The 21,041-nt window shown below is 46.5% G+C and overlaps 1 protein-coding gene across 3 annotated transcripts in view; it reads left to right on the forward strand.

The window, feature by feature from the left end:
* The first annotated feature begins 679 nt into the window (after window positions 1-679).
* LOC125699963 (synaptotagmin-like protein 2) overlaps window positions 680-21,041 on the forward strand; it is a 36,703-nt gene continuing 16,341 nt past the window's right edge. The window contains exons 1-6 of one of the 3 annotated variants that reach the window (XM_048960042.1): window positions 680-1,080; window positions 10,122-10,682; window positions 12,626-12,777; window positions 18,983-19,076; window positions 20,574-20,667; window positions 20,843-20,936. In XM_048960042.1, coding sequence (XP_048815999.1) covers window positions 10,582-10,682; window positions 12,626-12,777; window positions 18,983-19,076; window positions 20,574-20,667; window positions 20,843-20,936 — 535 coding nt within the window. In that variant the 5' untranslated portion in view covers window positions 680-1,080; window positions 10,122-10,581. The remainder of the gene's footprint in view (window positions 1,081-10,121; window positions 10,683-12,625; window positions 12,778-18,982; window positions 19,077-20,573; window positions 20,668-20,842; window positions 20,937-21,041) is intronic. The other 2 variants (XM_048960043.1, XM_048960041.1) reach the window with 2 other exon arrangements.

Raw genomic sequence — 21,041 nt, forward strand, 5'->3', positions numbered from 1 at the left:
GTTGTTCCCATGTGATGGTATTTACTCGCTTCAAGGTGCCGTATTTTGCTGCAACCAAGCAGGGCTGGCCAGTAATCAAACCTTCATAAACTATTGCTTTTTTTCCACTCACTGTGCACTTGCTACTCGCTAGCATCCAGAAATCCACGCACACAGTGATGTTTAGAGGCCCTATAAAGCTGTCCCTGCTCATTTCTTGCACGTTGCAGGGTTGCTATTTTATACTCATTACAGGGCACAGGCCGTAATGCCATGGGGTTAAGGTTTAAGGCTAAAAATGTGAAAATACAGGCTGTAAATCCAAGCTGCACTTTACCCCACCTCAGTTACCTCCGTTCTACCTGCAGTTGCCAAATCCCACAGCCAGAGCTCCTGGGTGACCACTGCTCTGCATGCCCAAGATGGAGGACACACACAGCTGCCAGTATACCTATCTCAGTTAATTCAGACTGCTAAATGACAGCTGGTTTTGCAGGTAATTGGTGTTTACAGCAGGAAAACAAACGCTCCAGTGCAAATATTCCCATATCCTGAAGCTTTATTGTCACTTTTAAAAAAAAGAAAGAAAGAAAGCTTAATCCCTGTGCACAGAGGCTGGGCTCCTGTAAGGCACCTTATGTAGCAACCAGCACTTCACACGGACTAAACACACGTGTGAACACAGTGCCCGCGTCCGCGTGGCCCCGCCTCCACCCGGCGCATGGCCACGCCCCTTCCCGAAGCCACGCCTCCATTTCCGAAAGCCACGCCTCCAGGGGCGGCAGCGAGCTCCTCCCTCTACCCCCCGTGGGTGCGGAGGTGTGCGTGGTGGCTCCCAGCTGTCTCTCGTTTGAGGTATCGCTCCCCGCTGCCCTCCCTGCTCCCTCTCCGCTGGCTGCGCCCGAGACCTTCCGGGTCCGCCAAGCCGCCCCTCGCTTGACGCCGTGTGCCGCAGGTGGGAGCCCGCCGAGCTGCTGCTGCTTCCCCACCGCTTCTCCTGCGTCCGTGTCCCGCAGCTCTCCTCCGCTCCGGCTCCACGGACTTCCTTATTTGCGTCTCGCTGTTGCCAGCAGCTCACATAGCCGCGGGGCTGCGTTTCTGGTGGGCCGCTCCCTTTGCCGACAGCTCCTGGCTGCGCCGCGCGCTGTTGCAGGAGCTGTGCCGTTTCTACTTCGTTCCCGCCTCCTTTCGTTGCTGCGTACGGCTGCCAACAGCAGCTCGTAGTGAGCTTGCCCTCCCCAGCCACGGCGCGGACGGCCCTGTCCCGGTCCGGGCTGCGGGTGATGCTGCTGGGGGGCCGTGGGGCCGAGCGCTCCATTCCCTTCTCGCTGTCTGTCTGCCTCTCCACCCTCCTTAACAGAACATCCGAGCCGCTCCACGTGGGAGGCTTACGCTGTGCTGGGTTTTTTCTTGCCGGTAGCATCACGTAGTGAGGTCTGGCAGAGGGTTGTCACCGCTCAAATAAAAAAACTCCTAACCCTTACGGACCTTGAGCATCTTGACATAAGACAGCATTTTTCAGGTGACCTTGTTGCTCTTACCTGGAAAGCTGCCTTCCTCACCTCATTGCAGGTTGTGTGGGTATTCGTGTAGCAGCACAGGTGGCAGAAACACCGTGTGTGTGTGTAAGAAGATGGTATCAGATGATCATATGAAGCTGATTTTATGTTTAGCGATTTAATTAAATCTGTGCAGTCTGCTTGGATTTCTTGTTTGAATTTACCTGAACTTCTCTTCAGCTAGATTAAATGACAGATTTCCGTATGCAGATTTGTGCTACTTGTGCTAAGTACATCTGTCTTACCTGCAGTCAGTGAGCTTCGTGTAACTTCTCCCTATCCTCATGTCTGTGAATCACCCTTTGCTGGGAATGCATAAACACGAGATCTTTCACATAACTGTGAGCACAGACAGTAGAATCAGGTATTTGGGTTTTTTTTCTTGTTCTGAATGACAAGAGTTTCCAAAAGTATTTCATATCCCACTCAAGTTATCCAGCTTGAGCACATAAATGGCTCCAATGACTGAATTCATGCCTGAGCCTGTGTTAGCACTGGAAAGTTGCATTATTCCTGGAAGAAAATCGGCCAATCTATTTTTCCTCTAGCAAAAAGGCCTGTGACAGAAGGCGTAGGTGCAGCTTCAGTAATGGAATTGCTCTCCCTAGAGCTCCCTTTCAGTGTCTTGTGTTCACAGAACAAGCCCAGTGCACTGCAGGTGGGAGCACTGCATGTCTCTGTACTCAGCCAGGAACAGCACGGTCCAGGCCTCAGCTCAGTTTGGAAATCCAGAGATGACAGAGCGTGGTGTGGTGTGTGGATGGTGGATCAGACGTGGTTGTGAGCTTTATTTTTCTCTCATGATGTGGGGCTGACCTCAGAATCTGGCTGTAGCCTTTCTGTGCTTTGGTATCAGGAACTGGAATTACAGATCAGGAATTCAATTCCCGAAAGGCTGTTTTCAAAGCTTCCCTTTTCCCAGATGCTGAAAGGAATTACATTTTCTGAGTGTACCTTTTTTTAAACCATGATGAGAAGCACCCCAGTTACCTTCATTCTATTTTTTAGTTATTTCAGGCATGGCTGAGGCTTGGAATGCCACCACTGATACAGAAGGAAGAAACTACTGCATACAAACTTTCCTCAACAAGCAGTCCTGCTTTCCCATGGCTTTCAGCTTCAAACTTTGTCTCAGATCACTGAGCTCAGTAGGCAAAGGAGTACAAAGGAATTGGGCTCCACGTGTGTTTGACTTCTGAGCTCATGCCACCTTAAAGAAATAGTTGGTTTTTTTCTATTTGTTTGTTTGCAAATAGCCTCAGATTCTGAGGCTGTGCCCTCAATGCTAAGTCCCACTTGCCGGAGGAGCTGGGAGGGATAAATCACTCCCCCCCCAGGAGAAATGTGGGCAGTGCTGGGGTGCAGCTTTCCTGATTTAACTGAGCCGTGCATCCCAACCCACTGCCAAGTGCCAGGTAGGCAGTGCAAACGTGGTGTTACTGGGGCATAACAGGCAGGGTCAGGACAGCAATTTATGACATGTCACACTTGAAAGCAGCATGGGGAAATCGTGGTGAAATGAAAGCAGAGTTGAGGTCAGCAAATATTTTTGAGGGTCCAAAAAAAAAAAAAGACAAGTTGTCACGCATGGTTGCTTTGTCCTGCATCCTTAGCTGTGCCTTTTGTTTGTTGGAACTTGGCCAAAGCATGCTTTCCAGCTTTTCTGACCATTAAAAGTACACAGGTTGTGAGGATGAGTAAGAAACGAGGTCAGGGGGTTGGTTGGTCTCTGTATGTGACTGCCACCTGTGGGGTCTGGCTTTAAGCTGCTTCTGGTTTCTCACTTGCAGCTACCACATATTGGTTTGTTGTTGCATTTTCAAGCATGTCACAAATTAATGGCTAAGAAGAAGCTTTGAGGAGTATCTCTTATAGCATGAAGACTCCTAGCAGGAGAGCTGGGTTCTTCAAGGCTGCTGTCCTCCCTTGGTGGGAGGGAAGGCTGAACAACAGGTGTTTCTCTGATGGGAATGTCTGAGCAGCAGAAACGTAGGGGGGTTGTATGGGAGCTCAACACTTGTCCCCTGTGAAGGTATGGGAATGGTGGGTTGTTGCAAACCAACAATCAGAGAACTGCAAATTCTTTTAAGACTCCTTTTGTCTCGAAGATGGAAGGGCAGGCATAGCACAGACCTCAGCACAAAACTCAGCACAAGCCCCTGCCTCCTCCCCACAGCCAGGTGTACTTCAGGACACTGTGTGAGCGCTTCCCTCTTGCCTCTGAGCTGAGGTTCCCAACCTATGCTGGGCTGGATGGAGCACGTCTGGCTGGGTGGCTCTTACAGCAAAGCCTCTGAAATGTTGGCATCTTCTCACAGCTGGGACATGGCAATCCTGGTTCTGTGAGGTATGAGAGGTTTGCTCGGTGTCCCAGGGGCTGTGCTTGTTTATTTGTGTTCTGGCAGTGTGCAGAATTACAGTGAACTACATCCTGCAAGATCTGCAAATAGTTCCCACCTATGAAATAAACACAAGTCTCAAATATTTAAACTAAAACTTTGGATTGCTAGTTTAATACCACTAAGAGGCTTTATTGACCTTACAGAGCCTGAGTCACACCTCTCCTCTGATGGTGCTGACTCTAAGAAATAATAGCAAAGGACCAAGAACCTCAGTCCTTTGTTTACCCTGGGTGGGATGAGTCATTTAATTAAAAATGGATAGAAGGAAGTAAATTGCATGTAATGCAAATTTCACCCGTGCAATCCTGGCTGGAGGGAGGTAGATAGTGTGGGTGATTAATCACGAAACAGTTAGGTTGGGTTGGGTAGAAGTGCACAGGGGACAGAAGTGCTCATGCAGCATTCTTCAAAAGGAAGCTTGACAGGACTTCATGTAATATTGTGCTCTCATACTTTCTCTAGAAGCACAGGGGTAAATGAAAATAAACAGAGTTCATTTCTTATGTGGTCAGTGGAGCACTTCCTCAATTATGTGTTCTCCATGTGCACAGAATAGAGGACTTTACTAATTCTTCTGCCTGCCATTGTATTGTTGCTCTCAATTGTTTATTACCAGCTGCTCTCGTGGGGTTGGGTTAAGACCTACAGCTCTGATACGTTCCTGCATTCCTTTATCCCAAAGCACATCTTGGGGCATTCCTGATCAGTGGATATCCTTTCCTGAAGTTGCCCAGGGGGAGGAGGAAGGAAAAGGTAACAGGAAAGCAGCAGGATTCTGTCATTTCTGGAAAGTGAGGTACAGACTGAAAGCTAGGGAAACCACACATGGCTGTGCTCTTGATAAACCAAACAGTGTTTTTATTCCTGGGATACAGGTGGGAGAAAGAAGCCATCACTTGGGGCATGGCTGCCACCCTCCCACCTGCTCTGGGGTGGAGTGACAAAGTCAGGTGTCAGGTGCAACTTTCGCTGAGTGGAGAAAGATCAGTGTCAAATGTATGGGGAGTTGAACTTGAGTAATTTTGCTTTTTGGAGATAGCTGAAAAGAAACCAGTCTGGTATTGCCAGAATTCAGCCTTGACTGTTTGATGGTAACAGATGCGTTTATGTGTGGACTGCACAACTGCCTGCTTTGTTTGGAGGCAGTCCTTATCAGCTGTCACTCAGCTGAAGGCTGCTCAGCTGCTTGGGATTTCGTTGGGTAGGAACAGCAGAGCTCTTCTGTCCTTTCAGTGGGACAGCTCAGACAAAATATCATTGCAGGCAGTGCAACCGCAGCTTTTTTAGTAGAAAAGCTTTTCAGAAAGCAGTTGTATTAAATCTGTTCTCCTGGCTCACGACCACTGTGGGTCTGTGAATGACTGGGCAGCTCATAGCCATAAGTAGTGCACTGCAGAGCAAGAGGAAAAGGTGCACCTTGGAAGGGCTCTTGTGATGCCTTGCAGCAGAGCATTGCAGCAGCTAACCAAAAGGCATCACCTTGTTTTGTGACGGGAAAAAGGGAGATGTGTGTTTTCAGCCCATTCCTCCCAGAGTCCATCCTGTAGTTTGCTTTTTTTTTTTTTCTCTCTGCTGATGAAGGTCAGTCAGACGTCACATCATGACTTGTGAGCACCATGATGGCCATCCTTGTTTTGGCTGTATAGTACCAATGGTAATGCCACTGTGTATTCCATGGTGCTGACACCAGAAGTAAGATGGGGGGGAGAGTGGGGCTTAGCATGAGACAGGGTTGATGACTGCGTGCAGGTATAGCAGTTTCGGTGCTAGGTATTTCTTCTCCTGTTCAGTAGAGCAGACATTGGGATCTGTGGTGCCAGGATCACATCCATCATCATTAGTGCAATGCCATTCTTGGCTTCACCTGCCATACAAGAGTTGTCTTAACTAATAAGGGCACTGGGAAGTGTTCACACATTGTAAGGCGTAAGGAGGTTATTTCCTTATATTGTAACAGGATGTATGATAACAAGGTATGGACAGAGGCAAGCAGCCTTTCCTGCTCACTGCTATTTTCATCAGGCTATGAATAGCCTGGTGAGATCAGTGTTATCTGTTCCGGGTTTTGTTGTGTCGTGGGCAGGGGTGTTTTCATATCTTTATTACACGGACCTCTGCTCAGCCCCAGCACTGAGGTGGATCTGTGTGATCCCATGCTGACCCAGCTGTTGAAATCAGGGTGTTAAATGCTCCATTATCAGAAGAGGGTCCTGGCTGGCTGATTGGCAGGTTAAAGTTCCTAAACCTTTCCTCTTCCTTTAAGTGCAAAGCAGTGTCTGGTCACAGCAATTGCTTGGCTTGCAGCGAGTGATGTTAGACTGGACAACACGTCCCAGCACTCAGCGCTTGGCATGGGTATCTAGAGGGGTGCACTGGGAAACCAGAGTACGTTTGGGCAGCTGAGCACGGGGCTGGTGGTGAAGAGCAGAGACGTAATTCTGTTTGGTGCTGGAGCTCAGGGAAATCTCCCAGAAATGAAATGGATATCCAGCATAACGGAGGCATCCCTCTCAGCATCTGTCTGTCCAAAAGGAGCCATTTTGTGCCCGCCAGGCTAAGCAAGCATTTAATTTTCACCCAATAAAAGTGTTTGGAAGAGTGTTACCTAGAAAAACAAACAAAACTCCCCCAAATGTTACCCTTCTCTGTAATGAGAAGAAAACTAACTTGAAGATAGAGGAAGCAGTCACTCAGGTTTGTAACGTACCCTCCTTCATAGCTAGCTGTCGCTGCTGCAGAAGCCTCACCTGGGAGCGGAGGCACTGTTTGTTTTACAAAGCTCACAGGGCTGCAACTGGTGGAGCAGCTCCTGTGGCCCTGTGCAGCGCTGCCGTGTGGGGATCCTGGCAGCTCGGGTCACGTGTGGGCATAGCTGCCAAGGGATGAGGAAACGAGCGTTGTCCAGGCTGCTTTTACTTGGTGTGCGCAGCGCTGCTATGCGCCCCGTGAGACGGTGCTGCGCTCTCCTGAAACGAGGTTGGTGTTTATTTGTTCCTTTGGGGTTGGTGCTGCTGCTGATGCTTTGCTGAAAGGAGAAATGTACAGTCTGGGGCAGCTCGCTGCTGTTTGTATCTTGGCTATGTAAATGGGGAGTCTTAGCACCTGGACTTTCCCTGGCTGTCAGCTCCAGAGCATGCAGGACTGCTCATCGCCAGTGCACAGCTGACAACAGGAAGGCTTATTCCTTTAGTGATTACCTCTCTTAGCTTTTCTGCTGGTGCTCGATGCTCCCCTCTGTCCTGGGGCTAGCAGGCTGCTTGCTCTGGCACTGCCCAGCTCCTCCTGCCACAGGCACAGCTCACACTGCTTCTCTGCCAAGCTAGTGAAGGGAGCAGGGGTTGCTACTGTTGAGAAGAGTCTTTTTGCAACTAAATACTGGTGGGTAGTTCTGTAGTAAGCTGAATCAGGCACGGAGAGGGGTGAGAGGAATGAGGAAAGCTCCCTGAATAACACCTAGACAGGAGAAACATCAAACTCCCTTCTAGATGAGAAACCACAGCAGTGACACAGGTCTGCAAAGGAGCAGCACAGAGTAGGTGAAAGCAGAGTAAACATCACTGGATTTTTGCAATCAAATGCATGGGGATATCAAATGAAGCAAGCAGGTGGTGGGTCAAAACACAACAAGGGCACATACTTCTTCATTTCAGGCATAGTGAGTCTGTGGGGCTTTGAGAGTATCACAAATGCTTGAAATTAATGTGAGCTCTGCAGGTAATCCTGGAAATCTGCGAAATGCACAGATATTGCTCCTGTTTTAGGGAGCTGTGCCCTGTGACCTGCAGGATGCCTGGTGCAGGCTGTGTGCTGTCTTCTCCCAGCTGCATGCTGTCGTCCTCGGAGAAGATGAGCAGTAACACAGGGGCCTGCAGCCTAGTCCTGTGTGGCCGCTCCTCTGTTGCTAAACTGCACACTGATATTTTCTGCTCATTGAAGTATGTGCTGCTGCTTGGTGTGGTGGTCAAAAGAAACCAGAAATCAGCACAGAAGGAGATGCAGGCAGTTCTGCCCCCAAGCAGGTCATGCTTCTGCTTGTCTCCGCACCCACAGCTCTCATACTGCAGAGCAGGTGTTGACCTCCTTGTGATTATTGCTTTCTCTAAAAAGCAGTTAGATGGAAGGAAGTGCTTTGCATCTGACCTCCTCCTCTGCTCAGATTCACAGTTGTCACTGGAGATGTGGTGAACCACTTGCCTGCCTTTGTGTCATGACACACAGCAGGACCTCAGGCTGTTCCCCAGCACAGGGCATCACCGTGCTGCAGCACCTGTGGGCAGCCTGCCTTTGCCCTGCACGGCTCCCAGTGGGTGCCATTAACACTGACACAGGCACTTCTCACTTTCTGGACTCTCCAGGTCAGTGTCTGCTGCCAGGAGCTGTGTCCTCAGAGGGTGAGCTGGGAACCTTCCTGTGTCAGGGGCTGCTGGGATGCAGCACCTTTCTTCCCCAGCAAGCCTGGGAGGCGCTTTGCTTTTTAACTCTTGAAACAAAAGGAGTTGGCTGTTTGGGTTCTGTTAACCTTTTCCTCTCAGGTAACCGTTACAATAAGACAAAACTTTCTCAGGGAAAAAAAAAATAGCCATTTACAAGTAAGTGGTATTTGTCTGATTGACTTCTGGACTAATAAATAAATATGAGTCTGCTGAAAAGGTTTGCTGAAGTAATTTCAAGTTCTAGAAGGGCAAATACTGTGAGAAATGTGTCACTGGATCCTTTCTGTTTGCTTGTTTTGTTTCCCCAATGAAATCCCTCCCAGAAACTTTTGTAAACTTGTACTTCTAGAAGAAGGTTGTGCCTGAGAGAGTTAGTTGAGCATAACGAAAGTGCCAGTGCCTTGCTGGGCTGGACAAAATGCAGGTTTCGGTGGAGAAACAGATTTTTATTACTGCTCTTGTTTTCAATAATGTGGCATCAATAGTTTCCTAAATGATAAAGGCTGTAGTTGCAGTGTGACATACGCATGTTAAGCTTTTTTCTGTCCAAAAGATATTTTATAATAATTACAGAGTTTTTATGTTCATTCATTACTTAGCCTTTTTTTGTGTGTGTTCTGACAGTTGCTGTGCTTCATGTTAGACCATTTTGAGAAAAAGAACAAACACTTGGGGATGTGTCAGCTGTCAAATAATGTCGATCTATAAAACGATGTGTCATCAGCAAAGTCCAGCTGAAACTCCTATGCTTGGCTTTGGCATGCCAGTCCAAGAGGTGCATTGTGTGGATGCAGGCTGAAGGGGGGTCAGAAATAATCTGAACCACGGCTCTGAGGAGCACCTGCAGGACCTGGAGATGTTGAATGTGGAGGCTGAGAGCAGATAAGGCAGACACACTGAGAGTGATAGAGGCCTTGAGGTCAGGGAATGGGCATGATGATTGTCAGATGATATTTGCCATGAAAACTAGGATTTGTTCATTTTCAGTATTCTGGCTACAAGGCTGTGGCTTTGGTAGAGAAAGCCAAGGATGATGAAATCCACAGTCACCCGATGGGCTTTGACTCAGTGGGAAAGTCCCACCTGATGAGCTGGGAAGTATTCACATGGACTCCAGCAGAACTTTTCCTCCCTTGGAGGTGCACTTTACTGCCCTCCGGTTGGCCGGGGGGAAGACAAGGAGTAAAGCAGCACTGCAAAACGTAATTTACCTTCCCTCCACACCATGCAGCCTCTGGCCATTACTGGTCTCAGCTGAAATGCTGAGTGATCTGCACATATGCTGTCTGAAGAGCAAATATCAGTTCAGTACAAGGCGGAGTGTGCTGATATTAGAAAATGAGCAGCCTCTGGTATTTCATGGCCTAACATGCAGCAATAATACCTGCAGATTGCATTTTCCAATTGCTTTACGAAGGCTGACTGCTTCCTCTGTTTCATTTAAGGCAGGAAGGAATAAGGAATAGGAAAAATGTAGATAAAAAACAAGTAGGCAGTTTGGCAGTTCATATGCATGTCTTGCTTAAAGCATGCTGAGTCAGCTGTTTACCTGTTAGCAGGAAAGCAGCTAAAATAAAACCCCATCTTGGAGAGGTTAGTGCTGTGCGAGATGCTGTAGGATGATGAGGAAAGTAGGGCAGCTTGATTTGGAACTTGTGCTGAGGAACAAATACAAACCCCCTGTGTACACATTTGGTTACCATATGTCGCACTTATCAGAAAGGCGTCTTGATGTTGTTTCTTTGCAGGGATGCTTGAACTCCACGGAGGCAGGCTTCTCTGCTGAAGGAGGCGCGTACCAGAGGTGCTGGGGCTGCGCTGAGCTTTCGTGCCTGTTGAGGCAGGCGGTGAGCTTGCTTCTCACTGTGCTTGCCTGTTTGATTGACGCTGGCTTCCAAATTGCTACGACTGTGCCTGAAGGAAAGCAGAGGAGCCTCATTTTGCTGAGAGTATTTTTCTGGCAGGGGAAGGCACGCAAAGCAGCAAAACGTGCCCGGGAAGAGCTGCCCACAGCCTGGAAGTGTAGGTCCAAATGCTAACACGACTTCCATTCAAGCCATGCTGTTGTGAATGAAGCCCTTTTGCTCCAGCCTTGTCTTGCTCAGCACACTGGGGGCTGCCCATGGCATTGCAGCAGGCTGAGCTGGATTAGTTGCCGGTGTGTCATTGCTCCATCTGTCTGAACTGCTGAAGAACATTGCAGGAAACATGTTGGACTTGAGCTTCCTGACTGAGGAGGAGTATGAGAAGCTGATGAAGGTTCTGCAGAGAGATGCAGAGCTGAAGAAGAAAGATGGGGATCGCATCAGGTGAGACAGCGTTCAATAACAGCAAGTCGTGAGCTCCCACCTGGGGGATATTTTACTTCTTATAGAGGAGTGTGTGTATGCGTGGGCACAGGAAGGGGTGCAGGCTGCAGCAGTACTGTCCCTTCATGCCTGGATCATGAAAGATCTTTTCATTGCACATCCTGCTTTTCAGCCTGCATGCTGTCACCTCTCTGCAGGGCTGTTGGGCTGGTCTCTCCTTTGGAGTTAGGGAGTACCCTGTAGAGATGTGAAGGGGACTCCTCCCTTTCCTGCTTTGGGAAAGGTGCTGATTTCTCAGTGGCAGAGGTCAGTGCAGGAGACTATCTGCTGCCTTATATTCCTCACCCAGTAGCACAGAAATCTCTCAGTGTTTTTAAATGAGGCTTTACATTCTCATCTCCAAGGTGGGTGTGCACACAGTATCCATCATGCAGGCAGAGAGAGGGGCAATGAGAGGTCCCATGAACAGCTCAATTTTTGCAGGGCATCCTAGGGCTGGGGCCAGCTAATTTGGATTGCTTGGTGCTCTAGTCACTTTTTAAATGCCATCCATGTTGACAGTATGCTCCAGGCTTGGCAAGCTGGCACCAAATTCTCCACTGCTGGAAAGAAATAGTTCAGTGGGTGTGGATGGCACTGTGCCTGGCTACCCCTGATAAGGATGTCTTTGACTTCTTGGTAAGCTGAAAAAAGGAAAGCCTGTGTTGGAGGGATGCTCAGGGCTTGAAGGGGGAATGGGCAGTCTTGCAACAGGCTCTTGCTTCTCACCCAAATTGAAGCATTAAAAAAAAAAAAAATCCATTTTTTTTCTTTGTTAAGGTTTGTTAGGGTATTCTTTCTTACTTTTTTTTTCCCCTTTATTTCTGAAATGTAAAATTTCTGCTTTGTTGTGGAGGTTTAAGGGGAAGTGTTGGATGATTTCAGTTTTGCTTCGTTCTTTGGGAGGCATTGCACAAAAGGCTTTAATTTGGGAGCCAGGTAAGTTAGATCGTCCAGAGAGCAGTGCCAAATGCCACTTGCTATGAGTGCAGCTCGCTGCAGTGAGACCTCCTGTGCCAATGTGAGCATGTTTGGCACTACCACAGCCAGCTTGCTGAGGAGACCAACTCAATGGCATTACACTGATCTGGTGTCAACAGGATTAAAATACGTGCTTGAATCTCCTCTGGCCCAGCACCCTGATGGTGCAGATGGCCTCTCAGGTCTCAGGGACTCTGAGCTGTAGTAACTGGGAGACAGTGGCAGCCAAAGGATTTTACACCAAGAAGTCATATAAAAACAAATTTGCTGGAAAAGAGTTAAAAATACAGGCTAGCAAATGAAACACTCAGAGATTTTAGGTGCCAAAAACCAGCCCTGGGTGTGCCCAAGCTAGTTACAGTAAGAAAAGCTGTGCTCAGGAAGGAGAGCTAACTGTTTGTGTGCCAACATCAGCATGGCAGCGGGAGGGAGCAGGAAGAGAAGTGTGCAGGGAGAATGCTGAAGGGCCAGGTTGGTCTCCTGAATTGCATAATTTATTTCCACAGTTTGCAGATCTGATCCAAAAAGGTTTGCAGTTCATAAAGGGATTAATAGACAAATAAAACAAAGAAGCACAAGACCTATAAACAATCCCACCCCTTCCCAAACCCTCAGAGCTGCAAATGAAATAGACAAATCTTATGAGGTGACTCAATTTTGAACATGTAGTTTGTAAAAGATGATCTTTGCTTGCAAGGTGCTGTTTGTTTTTTTTTGGTTTTTTTTTGTGTTTTTTTTTTTTTAAATGCAGCTTAGCAACTTTAATTTTTATGTTAGTTTGGCCCTTGTGATTGCAGAGAATAATCTCAGCATCCTTTGTAATAGCAGACGGGAACTGTATGTACAGCTGTTATGAGAGTAGCTCAGGGAAAGTTGAAACCTTGGAGATTGTTTAAGCATGTAACATTTCCCTTGACTTTCAGACGCATACAAGGCTCCATCAAGGATGAAAAGAAGAAGAAGTTTGTGACAGGTGAATGGTTTTCAGAAGTGAAGGCAAAACGGTTTCAGGAAGACTTAGAGGGCTCGGATCTGCTTCGGGCATCAATCAGAAGGAAAAAGGGCAAACTAGAAAGTAAGTATATTAATGTGTGTCTTAAGAAACCAAACTGATGGACCAGAAAAAGGTGGTCAGTATGTGGGTCTCTCTGTACTGGGAGCCTTTTGGGAGCCAAATTTCAGTTTAAGAAACAGATTTTGCGCCAAACTTTCAGTACTGGAAAAAAATATCTGTTTATCAAAAGCAGGGCCTAAGGGAAAAAATACAGCATGGCAGAAGACCAAGATAAAAGTTGTTTACCAGCTACTTGCAGTAAATGCTTTCTCCCTGTTTCTGCTTGTTTATTCCAAAATGTCTTATTTGTCAGAAGTCACTAGTATCGTTTCTTGTCACAGAAGCAAGGAGGAAGGGAGATAATGAGAGGCAATTTCTAGCATCAAATTGATATGTGTGGGTCAGAGACCCCTCCATATCTCAGACTAATCTGGTAACAACCACCAGGCAGCTGCTCTGGCAGGCCTCCAGGATGGTGAGGTCAGTCACATCTCTGCAAAGGCAGAGAGTGCCTCTCATCTTCTGGCAGAAATTTGCTCTCTCTTAGAGAGAAGTGAAAGCCTAGGTTTTTATTTTTATATACAACGGATCAAATAGGATTTTATGGCTCATGACAGTGAGAGGAGAGCAGCCCTGTGCCAAATGAGCAGGCCTGTGCTTTGAGTCCAAATTTAACCAGCCTGATGCTGGCACTTTGTGCTGAACACTTGTACAAAGCAGAACTGATTCACATCTTACCCTCTCCATGAAGACAAGTCAGCCAGCCCCACAGCAGGATGTTAGGGGATGTCTCACACAACTTCTTATCTGTCAGGGCGGGTAGTCACAGACATGGCCAGTGAATTGGTGGCTGCTGCTGCTCCAAGGAAGAAGTAACCCTGATAGTCAGCTCTTCACAAAGTCTACCATCATTCCTAATACGAGGACCTTATAGCTGAGCTCTGTTCTTTTGTCGTAAGATCAGGGTTGTCTTCCATCTGTCCGGAACTCAAATGCCATCTCTACTAGTTTGGTTCAGCTGTCTTCCCTGGCTTTGGCTGTATTTCTTTCTGTGGGGCTGCAGTAATATAGATCACTCCTTTCTTTGCCAGGTCTCAGTGGCCAGGATCTAATTAATGTAACATATTTTCCCCTTTCTGAGCCCCAGTTTAGTTTATTCTTCTTAGCTCCTCATTATTCAGACACATACTTGAAGCTAAACAGTGGCCAAGGACCATTTTAGAGCCTCATTTCCCTTTGCATTTTGTAGCTTAGCATAGATTCATTGGAACCTCTGATGCAGAACTGGCCCATCATATTTCATATGAAATATTGGTATTGAGTATTGAGGATTCATTATGTCATTACATTTACTATTTTGACATCTCTCCAGAATGCTAAAACATGTTAAAAACCTTTTACTGTTTGGCAGGATTGCCTGGCCATTTCTGCAGGGTGTGCTCTGCTTTTTGAGGATGTACATCGGTGATTTAACTCTTACTACTAATATGTATTATTACATGGCCTAAGGTTATCACCTAAAATAATCTCCTTATTAAAATAGCATTCATATACAAGTTATGTTTTTGCTTATGCATTTTCACAGAACTGTAGGGGCTGGAAGGGACTTCTGGACAGTCCAAGCCCCTGCTAAAGCAGGTTCCCTAGAGCAGGCTGCACATGAAAGTGTCTGGGTGGGTTTTGAGCATCTCCAAAGGAGACTCCACCACCTCTCTGGGCAGTCTGTTCCAGTGCTGTCACCCTCACAAAAAAGAATTTCTACCTCATTTTCAGTGCTAGACAAATGCTGCTTTAAGAAGGGTGAAGCAAATGTTACTGAATTACTGTAGCAATTATGCTTAGATATAGCCTTTTTTCTTCCCTCACTTTCTCTTTTTCAGTTCTTAGCCTTACTATGGAAAAGCACAGCTACAGTATGACAATGTTGCTTGCTCTTACTTTTCCCACTGCTGTTTTACAGCAACAGTTGAGAATCAAGACTCAGCAGCTGCTCTTTTCACCTTGCTGTTACTTTCCTTATGTTCAGCTCCCACAGTGATTAACACACAAGGCTTGCTTCCTTTCACCCATGAGGGTGAGCACTTCTCTTGTGATGTGCCATCATCATATTGCCTCAGTGAGAGCAGTGTTTGCCCCATCAGGGAACCATAAGAGGCTCTGTATGAATGGTTTGAGCATGTAGCTGACCTGCAGTAGATGATGTAAGGCCATCATGTTTGCTGGCCATCCTGATAGCTTTTCAAAGTGGTGAAGATGCGTGTCTTCATTTATTGAAATAAATGTAATGTGCTCATGACTTCAGGGCTGTTAAACCTTATTTATGTATTTGGGAATGAAATGAGAAAATTCCTACTTGGAAAAGCCCCACAGTATTTGCTGGCAATTGTTGGCATTCCTTCTGCGTGGCAAATGGGCTGAGGAAAGAGAACATTCGTGCCTGCAGAGAAAAAGACCCAGTGACCTTTTCTTGAGGAGTTTTAACTTTCAGAAGAAAGGGTTTTGTGGCTCCCTAAGGACTTTTCACTTTTGCTATTGATTATAGTAGAAGGTGGTAATCATCAGCAGCATTATACAGCATTATAGATCTATTAAGTACACAGATGCTCTCTGAATTCAATCTACTGTGTTCAGAGCAGCACAGATGAATGAATTTGGTGATAAACTGTCCTTCAGTTTGTGTGCAGGGGATGAGAGCTACGTATTGTCTGGTGGAGAGGCCATGTTATCCCCTGGCCAAGCACATCAGTCCTGACAGCACATCAGTGCTCCCTTCCCCAAGGTCGAGTGTCTGTGTTTTAGAGTAATACAAAATGGGTAAAGCAGCTAACGTATTAAAAGTAGCTCTATAAATGCACATTTATGTACAAACAAGTTTAACTGATCAGATGACTACTAGGTTCTGTTGGAATTTGCCTTCTTTTCTGTCTGATGCTGAATTTACCAAGGGTTGTTGTTGGGATGCATTATAATGTACTGTTGACCTCTGTGTTTGGCTCTAACAGCCAGGTATAGCTGTGCCAGTGGCTGAACCATTTTGAAGGGTGGTGATGTGGAGGAGGTGAACACCTCCAGCTCCTTCCAGCTGGGAGATGGGAGATCTGTCTGAGAAAGTCTGAGGGGGAAGTGCCAGTGAAAAGCAGATTTGCTGCAATACCTTTGGAAGTGATGTGACAAATGAGTGCAGCCTCTGGTTGTTAAGGTCTTCTCAGTCATGGCAGGCAGAGGGAGAACATGGGTGCTCTGTGTTTGGATCTTCTCATTCCCAAGCAGCTATCTGCTGGCATCTCTCTGCCTGGACTAGAGCAGAAGAGGATATGTGGCTCACTGTGTAAATAAATGGTCCTCGACTGCTTTCCTCTGCCTACATGTAACATGGCCTGCATGTGCCACCAGATATGGCACAACTTTTCTGTCCTAAAGCAATACTCAGTGATGCTTTTTGCACACCAGCCTTTACATGAACAGAACACTGAATTCCCACTACTGCAGAAGCCATGGGGCCACTCAGTTGCCACAGCACGCCTTGTGCCGTATGCGTGGTCCTTGTGCAGACAGGCCCAAGCAGCACCCTCTGCAGACCCTCAGCACTGCAGGGACATGGAACAGCAGTGCTGGGTGCTGACAGGCAGGAAGGCTGCGGCTGTAGCATTTGTGTCAGCAGTGAGGCACAACAGTGGAGAGTGGAGCTCCATCTCCAGATCCGCCATTATCCATAGCTGACTGTACTGGCTCTGCACGGCATTTCACAAGACACAAAGGGCGGAACCAGGTGATCTTTAAGGTCCCTTACAACCTAAGCTATTTTGGATTACTTTAGTGCTGTTTTCTAAACAGCAAGGCTATGTTATTTCATGTCACACCTGAATGTTCCTGAACCTCTTGGTGGGAACTGGGGGAGCAAAGCCCCCCACGGTAAGGGCAGAGCAAATCCAGGACCACTTTGTGAGACTCAATGTGTACAAGCCTATGGGGCCAGACAGCATGCACACCAGGGTCCTAATGGAGCTGGCTGATGTGGTTGCCAAGCTGCTTTGCATCATATTTGAAAAGTCATGGCTGTCAGATGAAGTTACAGTGACTGGAAAAAGGGAAACATAACTCCCATTTGTGAGAACGGGAGGATGACCTGAGGAACTGCAGGCCAGTGAGCCTCGCATCTGTGCTTGGGAAGATCATGGAGCAGATCCTCCTAGAAGACACATAAAGGCATATGAGGCACAAGCAGGTTATCTGAGACAGCCAGCATGGCTTCACCAAGGGAAGGTCATGCCTGCCCAATCTAACAGCCTTGCATGGTGGAGTAATGGCATCAGTGGACAAAGGAAGGCAATTGGTGTCATCTTCCCAGACTTCTGCAAGGCTTTTGATGTGGTCCCTCACCACATCCTTGTCTCTAAATTGGAGAGATATGGATTTGAAGGGTGTACTGTTCAGTGGGTCAGGAATTGGTTGGAAGGTCAGAGGGTTGTGGTGAAATGGCTCTATGTCCAGGTGGAGACTAGTGACAAGTGGTGTCCCCCAAGGGTTTGTCTTGGGACTGATGTTCTTTAACATCTTTATCAATGATGGAATCGAGTGCATCCTCAGCAGGTTTGCTGATGACATCAAACTGAGTGTTGCAGTTGATATGGCAGAAGACAGTGATGACATCCAGAGGGACCTTGATGAACTGGAAAGGTTGGCTCTTGTGGACCTAATGAAGTTCAACAAAGCAAAGTGCAAGGTTTTGTACTTGTGTCAGGGTAATCTCAGGTATCTATACAGGCTGAGAGAAGAAGCCCTTGAGAGTATCCCTGCTGAGAAGAACTTAGGGGTCCTGGTACATGAAAAACTTAACATGAACCTGCAGTGTGTGCTTGCAGCCTGGAAGGCCATTGGTACACTGGGCTGCATCAGGAAAGAAGTGGCCTGCAGGGTGAGGGAAGTGATTGTCTCTCTGTGTCACGAGTGTTTTGCCCTTGTGAGGCCCTGTCTGGAATATTGAATCCAGAGGAAGACCACAAAAATGATCCAGAGGGCTGGAGCACCTGTCCTGTGAAGACAGGCTGAAGGAACTGGGCTTGTTCTGCCTGGAGAAAAGTGTGGGGTCATCTCGTTATGGTCTTCCAGTATTTAAAGGGAGATTATAAACAGGAAGGAAATATATATTTTTTTTTACATGGGTAGATAGTGATAGGACAAGGGGGAATGATTTTAAGCTAAAGGAGGGAAGATTTAGATTAGATGTTCGGGGGAAGTTTTTCACTGAGAAGATGGTGAGATGCTGAAACAGGTTGCCCAGAGAGGTTGTGGATGCCCTGTACCTGGAGGTGTTCAAGGCCAGGTTGCATGGGGCCCTGGACAATCTGATCCAGTACTTGATCTAGTGGTTGGCAGCCCAGCCTGGAGCAGGGAGGTTGGGACTTGATGATGCTTTAGGTCCCTTCCATCCCTAGCCATTCTATGAGCCCATGAGCCTCTGCTTCTATTATACGATGAAATATGACCAAAAGAGATATAGCAGTTTTTATAACAGATACATTTATTCTTTAAATTAGCCCTTATATGAATCTAATGAATACATATGTGCAGACCTTGTAGGATTTTGTTGTTGTTTGTTTGTTTTTTACCAAAGTAAGCTTGCTTTTTCATTGCTGTTTTAGAGATTAATCCTGTTGGTTGTGCAGTAGCAAGAGCCTGTTTGCCAGTTAGATGGCTAATGCAACCTTATACCTTGGCAGCCTGCTTTAAAGGTCACTGTCTTCTATTGTTTTTTTCCTTCAGGGTCTTTGAGAGCTCAGAAGACATAGCTGAGCCTTGTGCCAATAAAAATAACAAGGATCTCCTCATTAACTCTATTGGCCTCCTCCTTTGTTTGCCAAGATCAGATGACTTTGAGTAAAAACAGGAAATGGCTGAATTTAAATCCTGGAACGGATTAACTTCACTGACAACCACGGCATTGTCTTGTGAAGGTTTCCAGCAAAGCAGCAGCTCCTGGCATGAGCCAGGCTTTGGGCAGCTGTCTTTGGGCACGCAGATTCGTGGGGCCTGGGGGTGCCGTGGCCTCTGGGGAGTGTGAATGATGCTGCCATGAAGCACCCCCCCTCCCCTGCAGGAGCAGCCCCCGCTAAATCCCCAGGGTTTCTGCTGTGGGACTCATTTAACAAGCTTTTGCTGTCTTCAGATAAAACACAATGCTGTTGCAAGCTCAATTACATGTACTTCTTGATTGTTAACATTACAGATGAGGTCAACGAGCACATCGGGAGAAGTCTGGAAAGCAAAGATGCCCCAGGTCCTCCGTTCCATGAGCATGCTGCTGGCACAGGAGAGGAGAGGTATCTGCCACTGCTTGTTTTTAGCAAAAATTGAATGCCACCCATTAAATCCTGTTCTTTAACTGAGCTTCCAGGACTGTATTAGTAACAGGCTATATAGAATGCTTTTAAAACCCTTTTTCCAGGAATTGTCAGAGTATCAATCCTCCCCTAATTACTAAGAGCTAATGTGCTTATGCCAGAAAGGTCTTTTCCTGCATGATTTGATAAGGAGTCAGTAAAGTGGAAGCTGTCTCTCATGTCAGGTTATTCTGGGTAGTTTTTCAAAGTAATTATGATTTTTATTTGTTTAATTTTTCCCATGGAGCAATGCTAACAAAATGAACTATTTTAGGAAACCGCTCATTTCCTGCTGGTGCCAACCACTGCCTTCAGTGCTCAGCACTCACCATCATGGCTTGGTAGATGTCATGTTGTGCTGACTGTGCACAAATACACAATAAAAGAACTTCAGCAAGCAAATGAGTGACCTCACTCAATGTTTGTGAGCTATGGAGAATCCATTAAAATATCCACTTTTTTATTCATTGTTGCTTCCATCTCATTTGCATTCCTCTGTCAGCAGAATGAGGAATCACACTTCACAGGTGGCAATTGCTGCAATTATTAAATATGAGCCTTGAAAACACTTCCAGACCTCCTGCAGCTGAACAATGGGTGTTGTTTAATAAAGGACACAGTCAACATGCTTTAGTAGCATAGCAATGGTCCTAATGATTTATTGTGGGAGTCCTGTAAATGTTGCTTTGTTTCTCTCATTCAACCCTAAATGCAAAACATTCCCATCTGAAATCTCACCAGTGGCCCAACCTGACTGCTCTTCTCCATCTGGAGGGCAGCTGTCACTGGAAACTCACAAAGACAGCAGAACCAGTCAGGCAAACTGCCCGTGATATATGTTCATTTTATCTATGTACCAAGCACTTAGTAATTAACTTATGATACAAGTGTGAAGGCTTTTATCCCCTATCGTTGATGGCTTAATAATTCCTGTAGTTTCTAAGTTCTCAATTAATCCAGGTGTGCCTGTGGCCTGGCCTGTGGTGTGTGGATAGGCATGGCCTGTTCCTTCCTGGACCAAGCCTGAAAGGGCATCTCCCTCTTGCGTGGCTTTTGGACTGTTTTGGCACTATCACATTCTGTGTTTTTCTCCATAGTTTTCTCCCAGAAAGGAAGATCTGAATAAATTCTGGGTGACACCTAGAAGGTGTCACCATTGTTTTTGTTGATCAAGTTCTCTACTGACTGCAGTGGTAGATTCATATTTACTCCAAGCTGGGACAATTTAATATGACCCCCAGTCCTTCCAAAGGAGAAAATGAAGGCACTAGTTCTGGGCAGCCTTATATTGGGCAGAGTCAGTAGAAAAAAAGTGACAAAGCAGCTGAGCAGAACTGAATCAGTGTTGAAGCCTGCCAGACTGCCTATGCAGTGGATGCCCTATCCAGTGCATCCCTACCACTGATCTCCTTGCTCAGATGTTTTTCTACTCTATAGATCCAACACACCTGCTCTTGATACTGCAGAGGAGCATAAAATCTTGCCAAAACCAAAGCCGAGACTTTCTGCCATGCTGTCTGCATCACACAAGGTACTACTGCCATATCTTCTGTGTTCAGTTTTGTTATTTCTTGGGTCTTCACACAGTCTGTATCTACTGACCAGGGGCTCCACAGACTGTCCTCTCTGTATCTGTGCTCAAATAAATGACGTTTTTTCCAGTCTTGTGAATGGATATACGTTGACAGAGTTTATTTTCCATTCAGAGATTCAGTATACATGATGTTTCTTCCTCGGAGAGTGACACTGGAGCAAGTCCGTTTGCAGCTGCAACAGACAACTTGCATTTGTCTAGAAAAGGTAAAGTTTTTGTTCAGTGAACCACTGGCATTTTCATTGTTTAGAGTCAAACACCAAGAAACATGTTGCTTTTTTTGTGTGTACAAATGGATAACAAAGAGCTTT

The sequence above is a fragment of the Lagopus muta genome, chromosome 13 (genome assembly GCF_023343835.1).
Source record: "Lagopus muta isolate bLagMut1 chromosome 13, bLagMut1 primary, whole genome shotgun sequence".
NCBI lineage: Eukaryota > Metazoa > Chordata > Aves > Galliformes > Phasianidae > Lagopus > Lagopus muta.